At 37.2% G+C, this 25,216-nt stretch overlaps 1 protein-coding gene across 1 annotated transcript in view; it reads right to left on the bottom strand.

Moving 5' to 3' along the window:
- Positions 1–25,216, bottom strand: part of ZFPM2 (zinc finger protein, FOG family member 2) — a 312,664-nt gene that overhangs the window by 239,650 nt on the left and 47,798 nt on the right. Inside the window, exon 2 of the mRNA XM_065629091.1 lies at positions 7,303–7,461. Within this exon, the coding sequence (XP_065485163.1) occupies positions 7,303–7,461 (159 nt within the window). The remainder of the gene's footprint in view (positions 1–7,302; positions 7,462–25,216) is intronic.

Raw genomic sequence — 25,216 nt, 5'->3', positions numbered from 1 at the left:
ACACTACTTGTTGTAACCAAATAATCCCTTTCCTCATAGCTGTGAGAGAATTCACAATTTCATTGTTCTTAAGAAAACCAAAATGTGCTGACTGAAAAGGCTGGAGTTGCTTTGATAAACTGCTTAAAGTTGAAAAAGCTATTTAAGTGTTCCTTTCACTTCATAATTCTGTACAGTTAATATTTTCTATTTGGATCTATGTATGTAATTCTTGAAAGAGAGCTTCCTAGTTTCTTTTTGAGATACAGTTTTCTGCTTGATGACCAATTATTTAATTTCTTGATTAAAAGAAGGGTTTGCTTGTCTAACTTAGGTCCAATTTTTATCTCAATAAAGTTGATGTTAACACTGACATGGATTTCAGTATGACTGAAAATACAGCCTAAGACATTTACATATGGGTTAGCAGTAAACAGAAAAGAGTACAGGACAGACTATCTCATCCTTGTTACTCTGGAATCCTTTCTGTGCTCTCAAGTGAATGGTGAAAATCGCTCCAGCTTTTTCAGATATCTCTTTTCTCTTCTAGCAAGAAAAGAGGTGGCCCTCTGAGCTCCAGGAACAGGAAAAATGAGAAAGCACGAGAGGTAAAGCACAAGGCAGATGCTCATGTTCAGAAGAAAAAGGTCTCCTTTCTTTCTGTCAGGATCCAATCTAATTCTGACTTAGCATCCTTTGAAGGCTGTTACCAGAGAACGCCCTTCCTTTCTTTGTCCATATTCAGCATCTGACAAAAAGTATGGAAAATGCATGGGATTCAGTTTTTTCAGCTGAATGGGATACAGACAAACACAGGGGAACCCTCGCTCTGGGTGGGGAACACAAGAATCCAACACAGGTTCACACACATGCACACAAGTCAGTATTTTTGGAAGGAGTAGCACTGTGAGTTCTTATGCAGATTCTTGTTATCCTAGGAGAGTAAAATACATCATCACACACACATGCGCTCTCCTGTCTCTGCTTACCAAAAAGAATTAATATGTCCTTCATTTATTTGAAAAGCCTACATAAAGGAAATGTAATGAATTAAAATAAATGAAAAAAAAAACAAACCTTAAAGGAATATGAGCTCTAGAAGAACAGAAGTATTGCCAGGGAAAGATAATGTCAGGCGCAGGGAGGGGGGGGTGTCTGGTGCCAAGCAAAGCCGAGGGCTGTGCAATCACCTCTATCAGTGCTCTATCAGTGTCTACACTCCAGCCAAATCCAGAGAAAACAAGGAGTCAAAGATTCAGGTCAATAAGCTTACAGGCGATTTGCACAAACAGCTCCTCTAGCAAGGTAAAAAACAAAGTCATATTGGCTTTTCTTTTTTATTCTTTCTCTTTGAACTCCCTGGTCCAAACACACCCTGGAAATGTCAGTGTTATATGCAAGAATTTAAAGAGCTGAGCTTCTTAATCCCGTTAAGAAATAAGAACAAAGTTGCCTGTAAAGATCTCCTTATTGAGCTCAGAGCGATTATGGTATAGCTGCCTTATGCTGATCCTTCTTCCACTAGCTATAGCAAAAAAGGGTAGAAATTTGTCATGAAATCCATTTACTGAAAAGGAAAGAAATGTTATTGATTAAAAGGTTTGTGGTTAAAAAAAAAATAAAAGGAAAGAAAAAAAGGCATATATCTGCTTTATGATCCAGAACCAGAAAATAGCAAGCATATTGTTAGTCATTACATGCCTAACATGAAAGCAGCAAAGAATATTTACACTGATGCACACAGGCATACACACACAAAGTCATACTCCAAAGGAAAAATGGACACAGGAAATCATTTCCAGGGTGTTAAGAGTTTGGCTGGTATTATAGATGGTAGCATGATAGCTTTGCACATGAAGTATGAAGGGAAAGATTAATGCACGGAAGAACTTAGCTTTGTACATGCTTTTTTCTTATATGGAGAATCACACTGCAGCTGTTTCCCTGAATCTCAAGCCTGGCTGCACAACCAGGTCACATGGTTCAACATAAAAAATTCTGGTCCTAAGCTGGTCTGGCAGGCTAATGACAAAATACTGTACATGAGCAGAAAACTTGGATCAGGTTCTGAGCTCATCCCCTCTTGCCCACACAGAACATGAGAATACAGCAGCAGGTATACACTCAGTATGCAGAAGCCCATTTGTTCACTGAGTTCTCTTCTTGCTGACTTAAAAATGTATATGAGTTTCAGACAGCACTGGATTCCTCTCATCCTCTTCTTCCTCCACAAATAAAGACAAGCAATGTATCAGGATCCACAACCATGCATCAACACTCCGATTTGCTACAAGCATACACAGCGCTTTGTGCTATAGATGCTAAAAGCACTGGATCATGAAACCATCAGTCTTTATCCCATATTATGTATCCCCCATACCTTCCTGTGTCACCAACTGAAGCACAGTTAACAGTGGGAAACAGAAGCCATTTGCTTTCCAGTCTGCCACCAGCAGTGTCAAGGACACTGAATCTCCTTCCGCTGCGGGCTGGTGCCAATGCTGCCTTGTGATGGAGGCGCTACGGGAGGCCTACAACATAAGGAACAGTAACAACAGCCGTGCTACACGCAAAGAGCAAGAGAATTCAACAAAACTGTCCTGCTAAGCATAGCTGCAAGAAATGGATATGCCTTCCTTCTCTAATTACCAAGTATGTACCTTCCTCCATTTGCTCTTTCTTCTGGAAACAGTCCCACGTTTTCTCTCTTGATTATAGTCCATCCTCCATTTTCTTCTCTTGTCTCTTTCTTTCACCACAGCTACTTACCTATCTAATAATCTCAAGTGATCCCTCTCATTGCTCAAGATAACTTTTCCTTTGAAAGTTAATCCCTCATTGAACACTGCTGCTAAGAAGGTCACAAGGAGCTGTAATTTGTTTAGCCATTTCCCACCCTTACGAAGTACACAAGGCTCCTATTTCCCTTGCTGTTTACAGAGAAGAACAGGTGTCACCTCCATATGAGCACAGCAAACTTTCTAACTAACGGGCCAGAATATTTTTTTTTAATTTTACCTAAGGGTATCTAGGCAGGATGACAACAATCAGAGACTAAAAAAAAAAAATGATAAACTACTTCACGGTCCAAATGAACTTAATTTAGTTACTTTGCTTTTCATCTCATCACCTCCAACTTCTTGGCTTTGTATTGTTCTGCTGTTTGTGCTCCTTTCTTGTTTCTTTCCTCCTGCCTTTATTAGCCCTGACATGCCTCCAGCTCACTTCTTCTCTTGCCTCTGTTAGCGTCACCTCATTTTCTTATTCCTACCTATAAAAGAAAAAAATCAATCTGTACGTACTATCTCCCACCTTCCACAGCCACCTAGTCTATGACTCCTCTACATGGGAGACAGGCTACTTTCTCCTTATTTAGACTATCTTTGTTAGTAGAAGAAATACTGGCATTTATCTGATAAATCTTCTAGATCTCAATTTAATCTGAATTAATCTGATATAGACTTTGATTTCAGATACACACTATCTGGACACTTCAGCAACACAGCTTCTGTGCTAATACAGACTTTGTGTGGACAGTATCACCAGATACCCTCCTTATCTGTAGTGCAGAAATTTGTAGTAACTAAGCATAAACAGCAATTGTCAAAGACCACAAACAGACAAAATACAATGCATTATCACCAAGGCTACCTCCAACCACAACCACAGTTTCTATTCCGAAGACTGCAACCAGTGCAGCTTTGTAATGGAAGAACACAACGACTGTGTTATTATTGCTCTTTCCAAAATATTCCCTTTCCCCTATCTCACTGTCAAAACTGCAAACTTCTCTAACTGCCATCTATTCTGAGGTTCTTCTAAAACATTTATCCTTGGATGGGAAACTTCATCCAGAAGGTTAAAAATTCACAATTGCAATCTTAAAGGTATCCCTGATAAATTTCCTTTTTTGCTTTTAATATTTACATGCTTAAACACTGTTCACTTCTTCACATTTTAGTGTAAATGAAGAGCATGTAGGAATAATTATTCACATGTAGCAAAGTTAATTGTGGTTTTGCGGTGTTGCAAAAGTGTGGGGGCAGGTGGAATTTTCCAGATTCCTTGTTGTAAAAGCCATTAATGAGCAAAAGGAGAAGGGAAAAATAATAGCCAAAAGTCATAATTTTGAAAACGGAAAAGTTGTAAAATGACATGTAGCTCAATCAATATGATTAATTTGCTTCACACTTTGCAGAGGCTTTCGCCTTCGCCTTCTAATTCTGGCAACTATTCTGCTGAATCAATCTCACAAACCCAAATTAATAAGGTGGGAATGACAGGGATGGCTTTATAAAGGTTAGCTGTTTGCAATTTAGGCAGTAAGAGACTGCTTATAATATGATCAGGCACAGTCTGACAGGAAAATCTCTTCAGTCAAAAGCCGAAAGTTATCAAGTTGTGAACCTGTATGTCCTCTACCTTTGTTCATCTGGATGAATTGTGAGGTCAGTAAATTTTTTGCTTCAGTGCCTAGTTTGGACAGTTTAAAGCCTCAGCTTATAGGTGATGCTTGGACTTACATAGCTGGGAAAGTACGAAAAACATACCATGGGGAAAGCCTCACAAATGCCTCCTCCCCAACTGTTGTGCCATTTGTTGCCCACATATCTTGATTCCCGCAAGAAGTCCCACTACTCATTTCTCTTCCTGTTCTGGGTCAGCTAGGAAGAAACCCTGGCGGAGGGAAATGGGGAGCCAGGACAGAGGCATATTTATGTTCAATAAAATCCCCTCTACTTTATAACCAATAAAAATCCCCTGACTTTCTTGAACCTTTCATAGTCCATGCTAGCAAGAGGAGAACACAGAGATAGCATAAACAATTCCCATGCCAATTTTGATATCTTTGGGGCAAAGGAAACCTGTCACATGACAAAACACAGACCTACACTTACTTTTCCCTCCTTTGAAGATATTTGTGGTTTATAGGCTACCTACACTGTAAAAGAGTAAAACTAAAATCAGAAAGTCAGGCCCTCAAAACAGAAATTAGAATGCATACATTTGTTCTCTAACCTATTTGGTAGATATGTGATTTTCAAGCTTTTATTCATTATGTTAAAGAAAAAATATTTTTAGAAAAAAAACCTTATTTCTCATCCTATATTTTAATTTCAATACTGAAGCAGTACAAAGAGAAAAAGGTTACGAATGATGAACATATTAATGATAAAAATCTTGAGAATATGCCTCACTGTAGTATTTACTATATAATACAGTCCCAAACCCTTCCACTAATAAAAGGGTATTTGATTACCAGATTAGTTTTGTCTTCTTGGGTTTTATCCTCAGAAAAACATACGTGACCTCATGTTAATGACACTTAAGATGTGACACTGAAGACACAGGGCATTCAACAGATGTTGAGACACTAATAAAAAACAATACATTTCTAGTCTCTCATGCCATCCTTTCCCAGGGATATTCTCAACTTACTTCAAAGTGGGACTTTCTGTCACACTGCCTCAGCTGGAAGGAGATTAGGGGGTTGAAGTGCCCCTTTATCCTCAGAAAATTCCTTTTCAACTTTTCTTCTGCAGCAGTTGCAGTGGATAGGTTTAAGATTCTTTCATAACCACAACGCACTTGGAAAAAGAACTGCTGGGGAGTCAAAAGGTATTCAACTTGAAGAATCAGCAGATGTACTTAATAAAACATGATCATCAAGATTCAGATTTAAATGTATTCCCATTTCATTCCTGATCTTGTTTAATACAATGCCCTGGATTCAGTGTTTTTCCCTGAAATATGTATTCTTTAGAGGGAAGTGCCAAGATAACCTAAAATTCATCATGAATTTGCAATATTGCAAATTTGCAATATCAACAAACAAAAAAATCACATATTTTTCTGAATTTCACCCCAAATGGTAAGATTTCCATTGGTGGAAATGAAATGTTGAAATGCAGCAAGAATTAAAAGAAATAACTAAATCAAACTGATATGAGCAGAGAGTGCTGCATAGTCTTCCATTGCTGACGGAAGGAACTCAATAGATGCCAGTATAACAATTATGCAAATAGTGGTTTAAATAATTATTTAGTAATGCCAGTAGTAGAAGTTTGGTTGGTTTTTTTTTCAGCTGAGGAAAATGGTGTCTGAGAGGCATGTGAACAAGTAAGCGTGCAGTAATTATAGCATTTGTTTACAGTGCAGTTATAATAGCAATTAACTCCTCCTGTTTGCAAATCATTTCCGTTCATAATCTGGTCTCTCTTCCTTCACAGTAAGATTTGCAGCAGCTAAACTCTAAACTACGGGCTAGACTGCTTGGATCTCTTAGAATGGCTTACCAAGTATCAAAAAACCTATAGTGAAAAAAAATATTATTTGAGAAGTTTGTAAGGTGCACAGTGGACATGTAGAAAATACATTTTCGTGCCCTTCTCACTGGTGACTGAAGACTCTGTAGGAAGTCATATCATTTGACTATTCAAATGGATTTATTCTACTTTGTCCAAGACAGATGAAAATAATATAAAAACAGGAGCATATCGAGTTATCATGAGAAAATGTATGTCAGTATCTGTGAAAGAACAGAAAGACAGAGAAATCGTCAATATCCAAACGCCTGAGGGAGTTGTGGACTAACAGAAGAACATCACTACAACAATTCCAGCTATTTGATGGGCATCCTTACCTGCAGAAGACAAACAATAAAGCAGTCAAGTGGAAATCTGGCAGAAATAAGGTTAAATCAATGTTCTACATACCTGTACAGTGTGCTTTTTCTGTCAGCTGAACGGGAAATAGCACAGCCTGGTAGACTGAGCATTGGGTAAGAATGAATTGGTGTGGCTTACGCTAAAATACCTCTATCTTCAATAATTTGGAAGTAACGAATGCATCAAAAAGGCATCTGCAACTTTAAAAGTTATCCTTTCACAAATCACTAGTTTTCTACCATGCATAATAAGTTCTATAATAAGCTCTATTTTAATCCTAGAATCTACAGACGCAATCTGTTTTTCTAGCAATGTTTCCTAGGCAAAGAAGCAGTGAACAGACATGCTGTATTGCCAGCTTCAGATCTGATAATAATTGACTTCTGAGGCCTGTTCTCTACAGTTAAATACATAGAAAATAACATTCTTGGAGGAAAACATCAAAGGCAAGATGATTCACCTCCTTGAAAAGCACATCTTCCAACACATTTAAATATTTACTCCTTACCAGATTTAGCTCCATAAGTGATCATTTTCCTATTTTTAAGGTACTACATTAATAGGACCTTTTGTGCTTTTTAAAACAAAAAAATCTTTCTGACCAATTTGACACAGTTTGCCAGTATTCTCTCAAGAGGTGGGCTACAATAATTACCTTTATTACAAAAGTATTCCACTTCTTCACAGCTCAGATTTTCAGGCTCAAACTCTGCAGAAAAGCTTTCCTCCAATGGAAAGTCGTCTTTTGAGACAGTGTCATTTTCCTCAGACAGGCACTCTTCTTCTTCATCCTCGATGGCGTCCTCAAGGGGCCCTTTAAAAAGAATCAGGAACACTGTGGCAAAACCATCTAAGAAAGGACAATGTGAAACAAAACCTTAGTGAATTTATAACTGGAGGTCTTTAGCTAGCTTTTCCTTCCATAGCTGTGTTCAGCATTTTTTAGAATTGGACAAATAACATTTTATAGAAATTGAAAGTGACTATTTTCCTGATGGCTTCAAAACAGAATATGCCAAGTCTTGTATCAATAATAAACTTTTTTGTTTTCATTATTCATCAAGCTCTAGTAATAAACACACAGTTTTAACAACAGAAATCAAATCTTTATTTGTAACACCAAGTAAACAGTACTTAACAGGTTCCCTGTACAGGCTTCATTTCTTGAGTTAACAGCACTGACGACAGTGAGTCACTACAGAGGTGTTGACAGCATAAACTTCAGCTTATTCTGCTATTTTGCTTCAACCAGCACTTGATGGTGTTTAGAAAGAGTTTCATATTATCCGCGATCACTCATTTGCCGGCCTCTATAACAGACTCCCAGTCAATGGACAGGACTCTACCACTTCACTTCACAGAGGCCAAAACACAACTGTGGTAAACCCCTTGCTGAGGGCTACAGAAACACAAGGCAGTTACAGAGGCACAGCAGGAGTCTGAATTTGAAATGGCAGCCTGAGGTCTCTGAATCCTCTTCTAGTTACTTAGACATACTATTGCTATTGATCCTCTTGAAAAGCCAGTGTCTGACAGATCTATAATACATAACACACAGGTTACCAATTGGAATGTACTCAAAAATTAACATTTCTTCTTTGTTATATATACAAACTTCATAATCATTGGTTAAGAGCAACTATTTGCTAAAGACATCTCCTGTGCAGGTGTAGAATTTTACTCTAAAATTAAATAGAGATTTGAAATAACTGAACACATTTTAATTTAACTAAGATTTTATTAAATGTCAGTATGCTTCAAAATCCATCTTAAGACTGGATTTCAAAAGAGAAATTTCATTATACATGGTTGAGGCTGGAAAAAAATTACATATTTCACTCTCCATGAAAGCATAGCCTCATTCATAATTGACTGAGTATTTCTTCTTCAAAATGAAAGCTAGCTAGCTAATGAAAAAAATGCAATTTGTATTTATATGGTAGTTTTCCAGTATTAAATACACTATTCCTATATAATCTATTATGCTGAGATACAATACATAAATGCCTCTGTTGCATTGGATGAAAAGGAATGGATACATTTTTTAAAGAAATCAAATATTGACTACACTCTTATTTTCTGTAATTTATTATGAACCAGTGACTACCTACATTTATTAAACCAGCAAAATTCTCTTTAGGCTAGGTTGTGTAATTCTTGCTTCAGAGGAATATGATAGTTACTTTTTATTGAAATTGATTGAGATTCCCAGCTGGGATTCCATAAATTAATATAGTTCAGTGTCTTTCATGGGAATGTGACTATTTGTGCCGGCTGAGAATCTGACCAAATGAACCCACTTTTCTGGACATATACTCACCAAAACTAGCTGTCATTCAACAATATATCTCCTAAAATAAGGGGCTATTATTATGGCTGAAGAAATAAAGATTCTCACTGTCAAAGCATGCATTACTGTTAATTGCACTTTCTAGCCATGTCGGGAAAAAATCCATCCACTGTGTATGAGCAGGGAACGAAGAGCGGCTGTGGCACCACGCGGCACGGAGAACAAAGCACCAGCACAGGGCACTGCGGCTGCACCTGCGCTGCACGGGCACCTCCCGTGTGTCCAGTTTCATGGCAGAAACGAAAGCACAAGGGGTTCTGAACAAACTGTCAAAAGTACCATTCAGATTCCAGAATATTATTAATTTGTGACACTGTCTGTAGAGCCATTTATTGGTGTGTACTCCTGGTAACATCTGGATAAATAAAACAGGAATGAAAACCACAATGAAACAAATGAAAAAAAAAAAATCTGTTTTAGGGAAATGTAGGTTTCTGCCATGTATAAAGATGGATAAATAACATGTTTTGCATCATTTCAAAAGCAGCTATATGCCTTTAAATTTTCCACATATTTTAATTTGGGGGAAAAAATTAAATAAACTTCAGTCAACATTTCAGTGCAAATCGACTTCCTGCTGAATGACTGGCTCTGTCATTCGACTTTTTCAATATGTGTCTTGTAAAATACAGCAAAAACAATATACCTGCAAGTAATCCAACTGGCATGTGTACATGACATCTAGGTCTGTTTCTAGATGTTAAACTGGTTTGTTTGATCAGGTACGTAATCAGCAAGCCAATAATCACTGTAGGTTAATTAAGAAAAGAATAGAAGGCCAGTTGGTATGCTTTCATTTGCAGCAGTCATGGAAACACACACCTTGTAATTTCCATTGACACTGTTTTCCAAGAAGGCAGAAGAAAAAACAGTGTAAGTACCAGCTCCACAGCACAAGTTCAAACCCCTGTCATTCTGCGGGTTGGGACTTTTTTTTTTAAACAAATCTCAGGCTAAAAAAAATTCTTGACAAATGTTTCCATAGATACATGCTAAATATGAACAGGTATGTAACATTTCTTAAATTTACATGTCCAAGTATTTGAAAACATAAATGTAAACGCTGTCACATCCGAACAAGATCAGAGGTCTGCACACACCTACAGTGGGTTTTGCTTTGCATATGCCAACCCACATATGAAACACAGTGATGTTTATCCAGTTGCATATGAGATCAGAGCTTTACATAACAGTTCATCTCAGGGCCTGACTTCAGGCACTGCGCTCCAAAAACCAGCATGACTTTTGTTGAAATTGAGGGATTGGTGCCGAAATATTTTTCTCAGCTTCAGGCTGCTGCTGCCTTGTCTGATTCACCCATCTACAACCTGATCCTTGGGACTAATTCTGGCTTTTATGTTGAGTCATCTTTTATTTTTTAAGTGATCAAATACATTCAGGTCATGCCCAGAGCTATAAATTGATAACTTTAACTACCAACTTCAACTAAAGAGTAAAGCATTGCTCAACCTAAGACCAGCCCACAAGAATCACAGCAAAATTAAGTATTTCTTGTTCGCTACTCTCTTGTGAACTGAAATATCAATGCCCAATTTCTGTGGCTATTTCTAATTATCACTGAAACATAGAAAGAAACAAAATTATCACTGAAACAAAGAAAATAGTAAAACCAAAAGCAGTTTACTAGTAAGTATAAACAGATTAAACTCTACACTTGACTACTACATCTAACTACTTGCACATAAATAGACAATGAATAAAAATATATTTTCAGAATCTCACAATAAAGATTGCACAGAATTACATATTCTTGACTAATGCAAACACATAAACTCTGGAAGTTTTTGTTTGCCTAATTTGGCCATGTGCTTCCAACAACCTCTTACTGACCAGTCAATAAAGTCAGCTAGAGAACTAAGAATTTACCTGGATCAACAATTTCTGGGTTGGTTTTCAAAGTTTACTAGCTCCTCTGTCTAGGGAGCAACCTACATAGCACCTACTCAACTTATTCTCTGATTTAAAATACTTAAAAATACAGAGTCTTATAGACAAAAATAAATGTCTTTAAAAACAACAGACTTTCTTTCAACTGTTTTCTCTGATAGTGCTTTCTTTTCCCCAATTGTTATTATGTTGATATATTACCTTCAACAGTCCAAATACAGCTTAAACGGCTACTTTAGTACTATACCTTGTGCATTTCTTTTAAATTGTTCATTTAATTTAATAGTAATACACGCACTATTTATATCAGTCATGTTATTAAGCACCTATGGCACAACATGTACGATGTTTGCTTTTATTTCAAGTGGAAAAGGGTCAAGGCCTCATCCCTGTTCTGGTGAAAAATGCTTTTCAATAACTGCTGATTAAGTGTGACATTACAACCAAAAACTGCCACGATGACACAGCAATGCAAATCCAAATAATTCCTACTGCTGAAATTCATCTGTGTCACAGTGATCTGACAGTAAACAGCTCTGAAATATGATTAGACTTTTAAATAAAACAGCAATGTTTCAAATTGAAATGGTTTAAAAATTTAGTTGAATAGTTAATTTCAGAGAGACTCTAGATGGTTGTCTTCTCATTTTAGCAGTTCTTCTCCTATTAGCACTTTTTATAAGAATGTGATGTAATCTAAGCAGAGGTGATTCTGAAATGCTTCAGATAAGCTACATGATAAACAATTAAGAATTCCCAAATGCATTAGGGAAAAACTCAATCTCTAATCTTAAATGGACGTACTGAAGGCAAATAAAGTCTCCATTACTTCATTCTAGATTTTGCGTGAAGCCCTAAAACTATTTCCTTTATATTATAAAACAAGCAAATACTTGTCTTGCACACAACACATTTTGAGGGGTTTGGTAGTTTGCTTTTTCAGTTGGTATTTACTCCGTTTCATGAATATTTATTGACATGACCATAAATCTCAAAAATTTTTTCAAATAACATGGATAAACAAGAAGCAGCAGAAAACAGTACAATTAGTGACAGCAACGAAGGAGTCAATGTGGCAGAAATCTGTATGTAGTCCACTTCAAAAAATCACCACATATAATTTGATAGAAATAACAATATCTACTGAGGGGAGGCTGAAGAATGAGCTGCATGTGCCTTCATGGAGAAAATTACTTCTGATTGAGGCCACTTGGCAGCACAGTGTGGGGAAAGCCGAACTGTGCTCCCTAATTTGTACCAGATTTACAGACAATCAAACACATATTTTCAGAACTATTAATGTATTAAACACACACACACAAATCTCAAATGGTTATATAATATAAATGCAAACGTAGAGATACAAACACACAGAGCTAGCTAAGTGGCAATCTTTACACAATGAGTAACAGATGCTACCTCAACACTTGAAAGGATAGGCCGTGTTTAGCAAAACAAAACCGAGACTGTAAAAATTTTAATAACATGGAAAACTGTGAGAACAAACCACCAAAATCTTAACAAAAGATGGTTTTGTTAAAATGCTTTTGCTATAATAGACACCCCTCTGAACACGAATTGGAGCATCGGACCCCTTGAGCATGTTAGTCCTGATATAGCAATGCATGATTCCAGTTTTATGGTACTATAACCATAATGAAATTATTGAAATTCAATAACATTAAACTGTGTAAGTTCTGTAATCATTTTTCATAGTCAAATTCAGCAGACTTTTCCCTAAATGAAACCACTTAAATGTATGCTCAAATTAAGCACATGCTTATATGCTTTCCTGTCCAGTACTTTGCACTTAAAATGCACACATCCTACAGTGGGAAAGTATCATTGAAATAATTATCTCATGAAAATGTTAAGTGGTTAGCTTCTTTCCCACCTACCAATATTCTCTTATGTTCCCAGAGCAGCAACAGAAATCAGAGCTCTTAACATATTAAGAATGCTTCAGAAAGACTACAATACTTGACAGTGAGTGGCTGGGGAGACGCTAATGAGTATAATTAGTAGTAGTAGCATCAAATAATAACAACTCTAATAAATCAGAGAGGCCTGAAATCCACTGGATCAACATCGTGAATTTTGCATGTTTGTGTGATCCATCCAGTATTTCCTAGGAAAACATGCTGCCACACACAGATTATCCTCGGCTTATGGTAAAACCAAGGTATGTGATGCTCTCTGATTATAAACAAGAGGGAAAAGCTTCAGAAAAATCAATACATTCATCTCCTGTTTCAACAAGAATTTCTTCTAAATGCAAACAATTACTTAAGAAAACCAGCAGGCAAATACTTTATATTGATTCACATGTGGAAGACACATATGGAATTTTTTTCTAAAAGTTCTATCAATAACATTAAAAATATAAAAGACCGATCAACTTATTTCATTTTAAATATGGCAGTGGGGGTGAAGACGCCTCACGGTAGTTCAGGGTTCGCTTCCTCCTGGGAAGATCTCTACTCAAGACTTCTTAGCTACTTCTTCAGCCTTTCCGTTAACTCCCAACCAAAATGTTTTTACAGCAGCCTGGAGACAAGTTTAACAGCGATCTGAACAACTCAACAGAAACAATCCAGCTTCTCCTTTTCAAGAAGAAATTTTTACAAGACACAACCAAATACATATTCCCAAGTTCCTTGCTGAGAAGCTGGCTTTCTTTTGGGCTTCGTAGTAATTTTTTTAAGTGTCCAGGCTCAAATATTTCAGATCCTAAATGTTGAACCAGGGTGAAGACACGGACTGACAAAATACAGGAGATGAATATATGCTGTAGCAATCAGAATAAATTGACAGTTTCTGTCAAGCACTAGGACTGCCAGATACTGTTCAATCACCAAGACTTTCAATATTCCCCAGAAAAGCAGAACCTCCAACAAAAGGTATCTAGATGAATCACAGAAATGGAAGTACACAAGTCTGCAGCTAACATCATAGATGATAATAAAGGAAAATTATAATAAAAGTTTTCCTACTGAATTATTTGCTCCCCTGACCCCATGACTGTCCACACTACTTCTCCCTGTTGTCTTGTAGTTCACAGTGATCTCAATTTTCATCATAAAAAATATTGCCTCGCCCTTCTTCCCTGTGAGAACTGAAAATGTTTTCATCACATAATTCCATGAGAACAGAGAGAAAAGGCCAAGCAAATAGCCTAAATACTCTTCTGTTAGACGGTAGATGGCAATACCTAATCTTGACAAACTGACCGCTGCAGGAATAGCTTACGGAACCAGCACCCTGTTGGCAGTAGGAGACTGAAGTGCCAACTGGGAAATCGGTTTAGAAAGAAACCTTAAATATACTTCTTAAGAAGGTCAATACTTGTGAAACAAACCACTCCCATTTTTACTGAAATGCTTCCCTCTTCAGTATATTGAGTTTTCTATTTAGCTTAACTAGCTTATTTCTGTAATTCCTGCTATGTTTGTACAGCATACTCAAGAGACACAATGCTACCTGCACACATTGAACCTCTCCAGTTGGTTATGTAAATTGGCTGAACTTCAAAAGTTTTGTCCAGATTGGAAGATTGTGCCAATTTGTGAGTGACTCCCTACATCTTCATTGTGGCACCTGAGCAGAATGAACCATTTCTCACGTTCAGACTGGAGGAACTTTATGACCGTGATTTAACAACCAACTTAATAGAAAAACGAATGGAAAAGAGCTGCTCTTTGGACACTATAAATCCATACCAACCTGAAGTAATTGAGCTTAACAGCAAGAATAAAGTGTAAAAGTATACTTCTGCACCCAAAAAAAAAAAAAAAAGAAAGAAAAAAGGAAGGGGGGAAGGAGTTCTTTTTAAACACGTAAGTTCTTCCTGCAGCCACTCACTTTTAACATAAGTTGCATCAGGGGATCTGGTAGGAAGGAAATATTTTTATTAATTTTCCCCTTATCTGTAAGAAGAATGCTGATTTTTTTTTTCATTTATGTTCCTTGCCTGCAGGTAGCAGACCAAGAAAATCATATAGCAGAAATTCTTCCTTTTGATTAATTTCTTTCCATGTGTTATGTTATTTCTTATATATAATTGATTTCAGGTTTTGCTCATAGCTGTACATCTTTTTTATATCTGTACCTACTGCCTTCCTTCAATCAAGAAAGTTGAAGGAAATTACCTGAATTTTGTTAAGTTTATTAAAAAAGAGCTCTGTGAATATTTAAATTGAGTTTTGAAATGCTAATACAAGAAAGATATTAGAGAATTTTAATAGTAGGTTCAATTTGACCCACAGACTATTGTAGAAAGGGTCAAATTTTATTCAAATTATTTCTTTACAGCAAAAATATGAACCCTTTGATTTTATAAAAGTAGATTAATATTCTTCACTGCTAGGTCTTTTGGCCCTTTGGTACATGACTGCATTAACTGTGCTTGTATATAAACTTTTCAAAGACCTTTAAATGTTCCAGTAATTTGGAACTTCACTTTCATTTATCCTCTTGTCTTCATTTATCTTACCATTATTCAAGAGGCCACAACAAAACTGCCAGTGCCTATAGTCAGTTTGCTCCTAGAGTCAAGGCCAGAACATTTCTAATCAATAAAAGTGAAATGATGAAAATATGACCATTCAAAACATGCTAAGGGAGATGTTAATTTCAAAAAATAGTAAGTAAGCATACTGTTAATGTCAAAGTTTCATTTGTATAGGAAAAAAGAAAAAAGATGTGCATGGAACATGAGCTGGAAAGACACAGCTACATGTCAGACCTCGGTTTTCAAGTAGGGGCTCATGCCAAAATACAGGTTTAGTCCTCCAGTACCCTTGTCCACAAAAGAGTCACAGCAATTCTTTTTACCGCTGGGACTCTGTTTTGCAAGCTGCACCTTGTTTGGCTCACAGAAGTCAGAAAGGACATTTATCCTGCAGATGAACCTGAGGGTTTATTGTTTTTACCTCAACATAAGCACAGAGAGAATAAAAAAAAAGGGCAAGTGGTATGTAGTACTGTTATTACACAGCATGTACAGGCAGAACTAATCAGGATAAATCATACTCATTTATCAAATGAAGAGTATGATGTTTTGTCAAAGAACTGAAATGGCTTTGAAATACAAGTGTTATGAAAGGCACTTATAGAATCTCCTCTCCTCAAATCTTCTCACCTGCTGGCAGTCAAAGTGTTGCCATGCTATAAAATCCTTGAGGTAGAGATCTTTCTACATGTGTCTCTAAATGCCATAAGGAACAACAGGGTTTTTTAAGATACAATGCACACAGTGGCAGTACAAAAGATTTAATAGTTGCAACTTCATTCTGGAATTCCTACTCCCAGGAATAAAGGTCAGTGGAATTTTTAACAGTGACTTCCTTGATACTATGATGGAGCACAAATCTTATGAGGAGCGGCTGAGGGAACTGAGGCTGTTCAGCCTGGAGAAAAGCAGGCTGAGGGGAGACTTTACCGCTGTCTACAACTACCTGAGAGGAGGTTGTAGCGTGGAGGGGGTTGGTCTCTTCTCCCAAGTAGCACGTGATAAGACAAGAGGAAAGGGCCTCAAGTTGTGCCAGGGAAGGTTTAGATTGGATATTAGGAAAAAATTCTTCATGGAAAGGGTTGTCAGGCATTGGAACAGGCTGCCCAGGGAAGTGGTGAAATCACCATCCCTGGAGGCGTTTAAAAGGCATTTAGACGAGGTTCTTAGGGACATGGTTTAGTGCTAGAGTTAGGGTATGGTTGGACTCGATGATCCTGAAGGTCTCTTCCAACGAAAATGATTCTATGATTCTATGATGCCAACATCAAATGATGCAAAACTCATAACAGTGAAGGGTATGCATTTAGAGGCATCTTAACTGATCTCATGCCACTGTATGAAAATAAAACCTATGAAGTGTGTTTCAGTACTCTAAGAAATGAAGCAGAAGGTTATCTGGATCTTCTAGAATTAGCAACATTGTTCTGTCTTCTGACAAAAAGTGATAGTAGAAGGTTCATCTTGGGAAGGGCTATTTTAAAAAATATTAATTATGATGTATTTGTATCATTCGGAAGAAAAACAGAAATAACAGTATCTGTTCTTGCTCTAGGGTAAATTGGGTAATTGAAATATATGAAGAGATTTAAACTAGAAAAGAAAGGAGAAGAGATTTTTGCATCAGTAAGTCACATACTGTACAGTCACTGATCCTAATTCAGCTGCTATTTGTCTTCCTGAGTACACAAGTGAAACAACCAATTAGATGCAAACTTTAAAATTTTCTTAACACCTATACATGTTAGGAGAACTGTATCACATCTTTGATGAAGTTGTGGGCCTCAGTCCCACAATTTTTCAATAAGGTTTTTGGAGGATCCTCCTAAAGACCTTTCTATGTCCTTGGGAAGAAAGATCTTGGCTGCCAACAATCCCTCGCCTGAGTAGACCCACAGCCCGCTTCAGTCTCATCTGACCAGTTACTCTGGCCAGACTTGACAGAAAAACTTGAGACGACAGATAATTAAGACCTTGTTACAATTAAATACGCACTTAGATTAATTTCCTGTGACTACTTTTGCTTAATACAGGCAGTGAATTAAGACAATCTACAAAGCCTATCTTAATGGTTAAAAATTGTGGGTTTTTTACCTCATAGTGTTACTGCACTGAGCTAGGACTGAAAGTACAAGGAAGCCAAAGTGTCACTGAAGCAAATTCCGGGAAGTCAATCCTAGGCAGGAGTTTACTTCACTGTAAAACTGAAATTACTTTTCTCTACTGTGTTTTCACCTAAGCAGTTCGTGTGCGTAAGCTTCCCGATTTGAAACATTTTGACATGCTCAAGGCCTAAACATTCAGTGAAAAGCACTGAAAGTGAGCATTGAAGAGCACATGTTCAGTGACTATGAATGGACAGTACGCTGCGTAAGCTGTTTATTAAATATTTCTTTCCTTCTGTCTAGAATATTTACAGTGGCATTGGCGCTTTAACTTAGAACACACATTATACTATTAAATTAGAGAGCAAGAAAACAGCAGTACTCACACACAAACCCAAAACCAAACTCAAATCAGTAGCTACTTTACCACACAAAATTATTTCAAAAAGAAGTTGACTGCAGTTGAAAACAGACTTTGAAAACTATTAACAGGTGCTAACAATGACAAAAGTAATTTCATAAACTGTACCACTGGTTCTTCTAGCCTTACTCCTCCTACTACTGTCCCACCTTGATCATCCATTCACCAATTTAATCAGCCACACTTGCAGCCTCAGAGATTGACAGTAGACTCTTCTCTGAAAGCACTGTTAGAAGGTGGCATCTCAGCCAAACCTCCTGTACACTACAGAGCAGAGCAAAGAGAAATGGGATCAAATTTTTATAGAGATCTTGTCGAACACAAAGACATGGAGTGAGAAGATTTACTGTCTGCCTCGGCTGTCTTAATTCCACCTACAGTCCTAACAGCTTCACAGCATATGCCATTCTGTGTATTTCTGCTGGTACAAAAGGAGGAAAAGAACAGAGGTGACAGGAGGAGTATCCTGACTCAACATCCTACTAAAATCACAGCAGCAACACAGAACTACCACAGTACCAGAGTGCACCAATTCTCCTGAAGGGAATTTTTAACTAAAGCCTACAAAGCAATCAGGAGGTTGGACATAAAGCTCTCAGAGATGGATCTGTGATGCTTGCAGATAATCTTCTACATTAGGAGTAATTTTGCAATGGTAGTTTATCAGTAGTTTTCTTAAATGTAACACAGAGAGAATACGGAAAATTTCCTGTTTGCTTATACAGAAATATTATCCCTGAAGCATTTTTCCCTGGATTATGACATATTTTAAAGTTTTTAAACCCATGATTTATTTCTGTATGATTATATCTGCTAAATTTTACAAAACAATTTTTGAAACTACTGGCAATCTAATTTGAAATGCTGGCAATGTAATTTGCCCCATGATACATGACTAACACTGATGCAAATATTCTCCAGTTTCACTGGATTGTTTCAGCTAGATAAGTATGAAAATAATGTTTAAATTTACAGGCTTAAAAAAAAAAAGCAATGAAAGAAAGCATCGTTTATGTAAGAAGACAGCTATTCATTCTGTCTCTTTCACTAAAATTATATGTATCGATATAACAAAAATTCAAACACATGGTGCTTCACACATCTATGAGAAGTGCCATTAATTTTTGTAAGTGTATAAAAAAGAAAAAAATTAATGAGCGATGTTTTGAACTTCTTTTCAACATATGTTCATTTCGTTTTCTACAGGTAAGGTATTCTTAGTTTTGACAATCCACCTCTTCAAAACAGGAAACTCCCTCATCTTGCATGTTAATATCAAAAAAATATATGAGAATTGAAGGTGTAATTTTAGGAAAATATTCAGACTCACTTTTCACTTTGTTTTGCTCCAGTAGTTTGTTCTTTTGGTTGGTTGGTTGGTTGGTTGTTTTTTTTTTAATTCAGCCTAGCAGAACAAGGAATAGACACATCTACACCAACCAGTCAACACCTGTCAAAATAACATCTATAGCATGCTGCTCCAAACAGTCCAAGGAAATCCACTGACAATTCAGGATCCAGACATAGCAAACTCTGATACTGGTAAGCAGGAGAAGCTTCTTTGCATGTCCTGATCTCACCACTCGGGATCCCAAACAAGTAAGTAACACAGGGCCTGTTACTCAGGAAGCTTTTCTCTGCAGAACCCTGCACTTGGTCTTCTTGAACCTCATACAATCGGCCTCAGCCCATTGATCCACCCATTCCAGATCCCTCTGTATGGCCTTCCTACCAAGTGCTGCTAGAGCAAAGCAGTTTCAAACACAATACTCTAAATAAGATGAATTCTATAGAATCATAGAAACATTCAGGCTGGAAAAGACACTTAAGATCATTGAGTCCAACTGTTAAGCTAACACTGTCAAGTCCATCACTAAACCATGTCCCTAATTGCCATATTTACATGTCTTTTAAACACTTTCACAAATGTTGACTCAAACATTCCCCTGGGCAGCCTCTTCCAATGCCTGACAACCCTTTCCATGAAGAAAGTTTTCCTAATATCTAACCCAAACCTCCCCTGGCACAATCCGAGGCCCTTTACTCTCATCCTATCACTTGTTACTTGGGACACTGACATCCACCAGTTACAATCTCTTTTCAGGTAGTTGTAGGGAGTGATAGGTCTCCCCTCAGCCTCCTTTCCTCAAGGTTAAACAGCCCCAGTTCCCTCAACCACTCCTCTTTAAGACTTGTGCTCCAGACCCCTCACCAGCTTCATTGCCCTTCTCTGAACTCTCTCCAGCACCTCAATGTCTTTCTTGTAGTGAGGGGCCCAAAACTGAACACAGGATTGGAGGTGGGGCCTCACCAGTGCTGAGCACAGAGAGACAATCACTTCTCTAATCCTGCTGGCCACACTATTCCTGATACAAGCCAGGATGCTGTTGGCCTTTTTGGCCACCTGGGCACACTGCTGGCTCATATTCAGCCACCTGTCGATCAATACCCCAAGGTCCTTTTCCACCAGTCAGCTTTCCAGCCACTCTTCCCCAAGCCTGTAGTGCTGCCTGAGGTTGTTGTGACCCAAGTGCAGAACCCTGCACTTGGTCTTCTTGAACCTCATACAATCGGCCTCAGCCCATTGATCCACCCATTCCAGATCCCTCTGTATGGCCTTCCTACCCTCCACCAGATCAACACTCCCACCCAACTTGTTGTCATCTGCAAACTTACTAAGGGTGCACTCAATCACCTCATCCAGATCATTGATAAAGAGATTAAACAGAACCAGCCCCAGTACTGAGCCCTGGGGAACACCACTCGTGACCGGCCGCCAACTGGGATTAACTCCATTCACTACAACTCTTTGGGCCCAGCCCTCCAGCCAGTTCTTTACCCAGCGAAGAGTACACCCATCCAAGCCATGAGCTGCCAGATTTTCCAGGAAAATGCTGTGGGAAACAGTGTCAAAGGCTTTACCAAAGTCCAGGTAAAGAACATCCACAGCCTTACCCTCATCCACTAAGCAGGGTATCATACGCATGGCCAAGTCATGCTCAGAGCATGAAGCTTCTCAGGGTAATGAAAAGGGTAATGAAGGCTGCAAAAGTTCACTCTCTCTACCTCCAGCCCCAATGGAACCCTCACTCCAAACACAGAACTTCTCTGGCAATCACATGAGTAGTAAGTGACAGATACAGGTATTTGCTAATCACTGTTCTCACTCACCTGCTGGAAGGAAAAATGTGATGCAAGTAGGATCACTTTGAAGCCGCTAATGATTCTCTGCAGTGTATTTAATGGCCAGCATGTTAGCTACGATGAAAGAGGAACCTCACATCAAGTACATTAAGGGATCAGAGGAATACGTACTCATTACTCACTGCAATTTTACATCCCCAGTTTCAAGACAAAATACCCACATTTTTCTCATGCAGCAAAGGCACCCTATACTGCTATAGGAAATTAATGGGTCTTTTTTCTTCTGTTTATTTAGTATATTCTATTTTCGTATGTAGCTGCAGATTATTACTGTTCATCTTTCATTCCTAGCTGCATTTCCTCAGATGGAAACTGGTCTCGTCTATGTACATCATCATGCAATTAAATCGAAAAGGCAGAAAAAAGGAATCTGGACTTTTTAGGTCCAGAAATCAGCAGTGAACTTGTGACTTCTCTCACAGATCGCTATTTCTCTTCAAGTTATTACTGCTTTTCCCTCTATCTTTTCTAATGTAAGCAAAACAGAATACTGCAGAAAAATGAGCACCTGAAAGACAGCCCAAATTCGATCTCTAATAACATGATCAAAGCTACAGAGCTTGTATGTAGAATTCAGTTCCAGTTTGGGTTAGACCTCAATAAAAAGTAAGCCCACCTAAACTGATCTATAACTCAATAACACAGTTAAAGAAAAAACTTAAAACACAGCAGGTGATATAACAGACACACATTGAAAAAAACACAATGCTTAGAGTAACTGGTAGTTCTAAAGTAACAGCAAAGGAAAGCTGAGATATCAGGAAAGCTAAACCACAAACTTCATGATCTTTGTCCAGCAGAAGCATACTAGAATGAATCATAATTTAGCTTAGTGAGAGATTCTTATACTTTGACTAATATAATAAAAATACTACTTAATAGTATGTAAGAGCTATAGAATTATGTAATTAGTTAGTTACATTCTTACAGCTTTGAATTTGAAATAACTACAGGAGATTCATTATTTTTAATCCCATAATGGAGTTTATCAATATGCAGAACAAAACTGAAGGGTCTCAAGTTAGAACTAAATCTTTAGATCAGATTGTAAGAGAAATGAGTAGTGTATATTTTTAATAGAAACCAAATAATCTGAAAAAAGTCAGTTGGAATGAAATGCAGTATTTAGCCACAACAAGCCACAAACTAGGCAACAGCAGTGTCCCTCCAGTGGAAAGCAATCTCAGCCTGAGAGTCCACTGCAAAGGAATATCAATGCATAGTTTATTTTCTGTGGATATTCAGATCTCATTTTGCCCACTAGGTTGTCAGTTATGATTAGCTACAATAATAACAGTTGCTGTAGCATACAATGATCCACCATAAGGATGAAATGTTTTTGTTTGTTTTGGGTTTTTTTGTTTGCTTGTTTTTAGCTTTTTTAAAGATCTTAAAATAATAACAGCATTACAGCATTTATTGTGTTAACTGCAAACATAACAGACTATTAACTTGCACTTCATCAGCATGTACATCTTACAATCACCATGAAAAAAAATTGACTTTCATCATCACACCTCAGGAATACATAATTTAAGCATACCATAGCCTAGGTCACCTACACAATAGAATTTATTGAAAAATAACAACATTTATATGTCATTTACAGTTATATATCTTTATACATATAGGTATATAAACCCAAAGATACAAATAAACAAATTACACTTTTTAAAATAAACTAGAAGTGCATGTTACAACATACTTCATTTTTTTTTTATCCCTGCTCACTTTTCTACTACTTTAATTTGATTCCTCACTGGTAGGAATTGCAAAGTTGCACAAAATACATTGCATTTCCCCTAGACTTGGCATAACCTGCTGGTTTTCTGAGTTAACCACTAATTAATAATTCGGAAACACAAAGTCATTATGTCATTTCCAGACAATGAGCTTTCAATGGCGCATGTTATGTCCTAGCCTTTTCAGCAAGACAAAAAAGTTTTTTTTCCTCTGGAAACCAGATGGCTGGTAAGTGTTATTATGAGGCTATGTAAATCTCAAAGCAATAAGAATCAAATCAAAACAAGAATTAATTTTCCTCTCTTCTTATCATGATTGTTGTTTTGCTGAACCAACTTGTGGAATAATACAACTCCTACAAATTAAGCCACTGAATGCTTTGGCGATGATGAGTTGATAACCCATCTCATCTTTCATTGCAAATCAAGAGTTCTTGAAACACTTTTTCATCTATACTTTCAACCTTCCTAATATCTTGTTCTACATGCCCAACTTAAAATGAAGCAATTTTATTCCAAACTGAGTCTTCTCAGTAAACTTACTCACTTGAAAAGTTTACTGCCTCTACTACTATTACAATTTAATTATCCAAATATCCTTGTCTGGCTTACGTTTTGGTTTTGGTTCGGCCAAGGTTTTTCCCTATTAGGAAAGAAATGCAGATGAGTTGTTATTTTCTGTCACTTAAGGAGTAAACACCTGCACCTTCATGGAAGTGTCAGTTTCACCCTACAATTAAAACTCTGCACTTTAAAGAAGCCTTTCAGAAATTCAACTAATACTTTCCAGTGCTCTATTTTACAAATTTTTCAGATTTAATAATCTTAAATTGCTAAGGCTACCCAGAAAGAAAACTAAGAAACTGAGTTCCAAATATTGATTTCCAAAGAAAAATAGCTTCTATGTATTTAGAAGTATCTTAACTAAGAAAAGATACACTTTTAAAAATCTTCTGTGGAGCTAAATATTTTGAAAAGGTCTGGTATGGGAAGAACCTGTAAAAAAATATGGATTGGAATGTTATTCTTTATGTCTTACTCCTATTTTCATCCTTGGTTTTATGTTTTTCCACGACATTCGCTACTATTAAATTTTAGTATTGAATTTTATAATTTTGTATTTTACATGCTTACACATACCATTCAATATTTATGGAAACATATTAGCATTCTTACATCAAAATATTTCCTGTTTGCAATAACTTGTTAAAAATAAAACATTTCTAGCTACTATCAGATTGTGTCATTTTAGGATGCGAATAAGAACAGTGACAACCATGTACTAGTGCTATTGGTTTATCATGAAATAATGTCAAAATATGACTAAAGAACTAATCCACGAAATAACGTGCAACTCTTTTCCACAACAGACTTCTTGTCAAATGTAATTCCCCTTAATGAAAAAAAAAATCTTATTTGCCAAAAAATTTTTCAGTAAATAATTGCCCTTCTTAAAATTTCCTACCATAGCTACTAATACATCTGTCTGATGTAAGTGACACTATCTGAGCTGGAGTCTGGACCAGATGACCTTCAGAGCTCCCTTCCAACCTCAACCATTTTGTGATTCTGTAGTAATATCAGGAGATGTTGATTTTCTTGTACTGTCTCATCAAGAGCCAAAACCAACAGTACTCTGTAGTGTTCTAGCACTTCCAGCCCTAGCATCAAATAAAGGTGAAAAAATAAGAATATTGAATTCCTCCAAAACATCAAATCAAGAACAAATGTTCTAGTGAGATTTTAACTCCATATAGGCCATTCGTAGCATCAAGGCAATAGTTCTAACAGATCCATGAATGCAATCAACGCTGCCAGCATTAGGCCATGGAAGGTCTGGCTGTGCATTAGACAAGTTCTTTGCTCTGTCTGCTGGTGTTCTGCTTTAAGCCTGTGAAAATTTCACTGACACCCCTGTGACATTCTTCATACAGGCACAAGCACATCCCCAGAAGGCAAGGCTCAATTTACGTACATGTTGCAACTTAAACCTAGTGCAACTAAGTATCTTATAAACTTGGCTCCTGTACACTGCGACTGCTCAAATGCAAGGTTGAACTTATTTTTGTAATAACGCAAGTCACAGTTTTTGTAATATAATATACATAGCACCTGTTTAACTTTGAAAGTATAACATTTAGATGTTCAATATGTTTAGCAGTCATACAAGATCCACAGCAGTATTTTGTTTAACGTTGCACATGGTATTCATGAAAGAATAATGCTTAGTTAACTGAATTCAGTACCATCAAACTTAGCCTGTAGCCAGGCCAATTATACCATGCCAGTGCTGACCTAGAAATGCAGAACTGATCCTTTGATACTGTTT

The sequence above is a fragment of the Caloenas nicobarica genome, chromosome 2 (genome assembly GCF_036013445.1).
Source record: "Caloenas nicobarica isolate bCalNic1 chromosome 2, bCalNic1.hap1, whole genome shotgun sequence".
Taxonomy (NCBI): Eukaryota; Metazoa; Chordata; class Aves; order Columbiformes; family Columbidae; genus Caloenas; species Caloenas nicobarica.
This window is presented reverse-complemented; position numbering and strand designations above follow the sequence as displayed.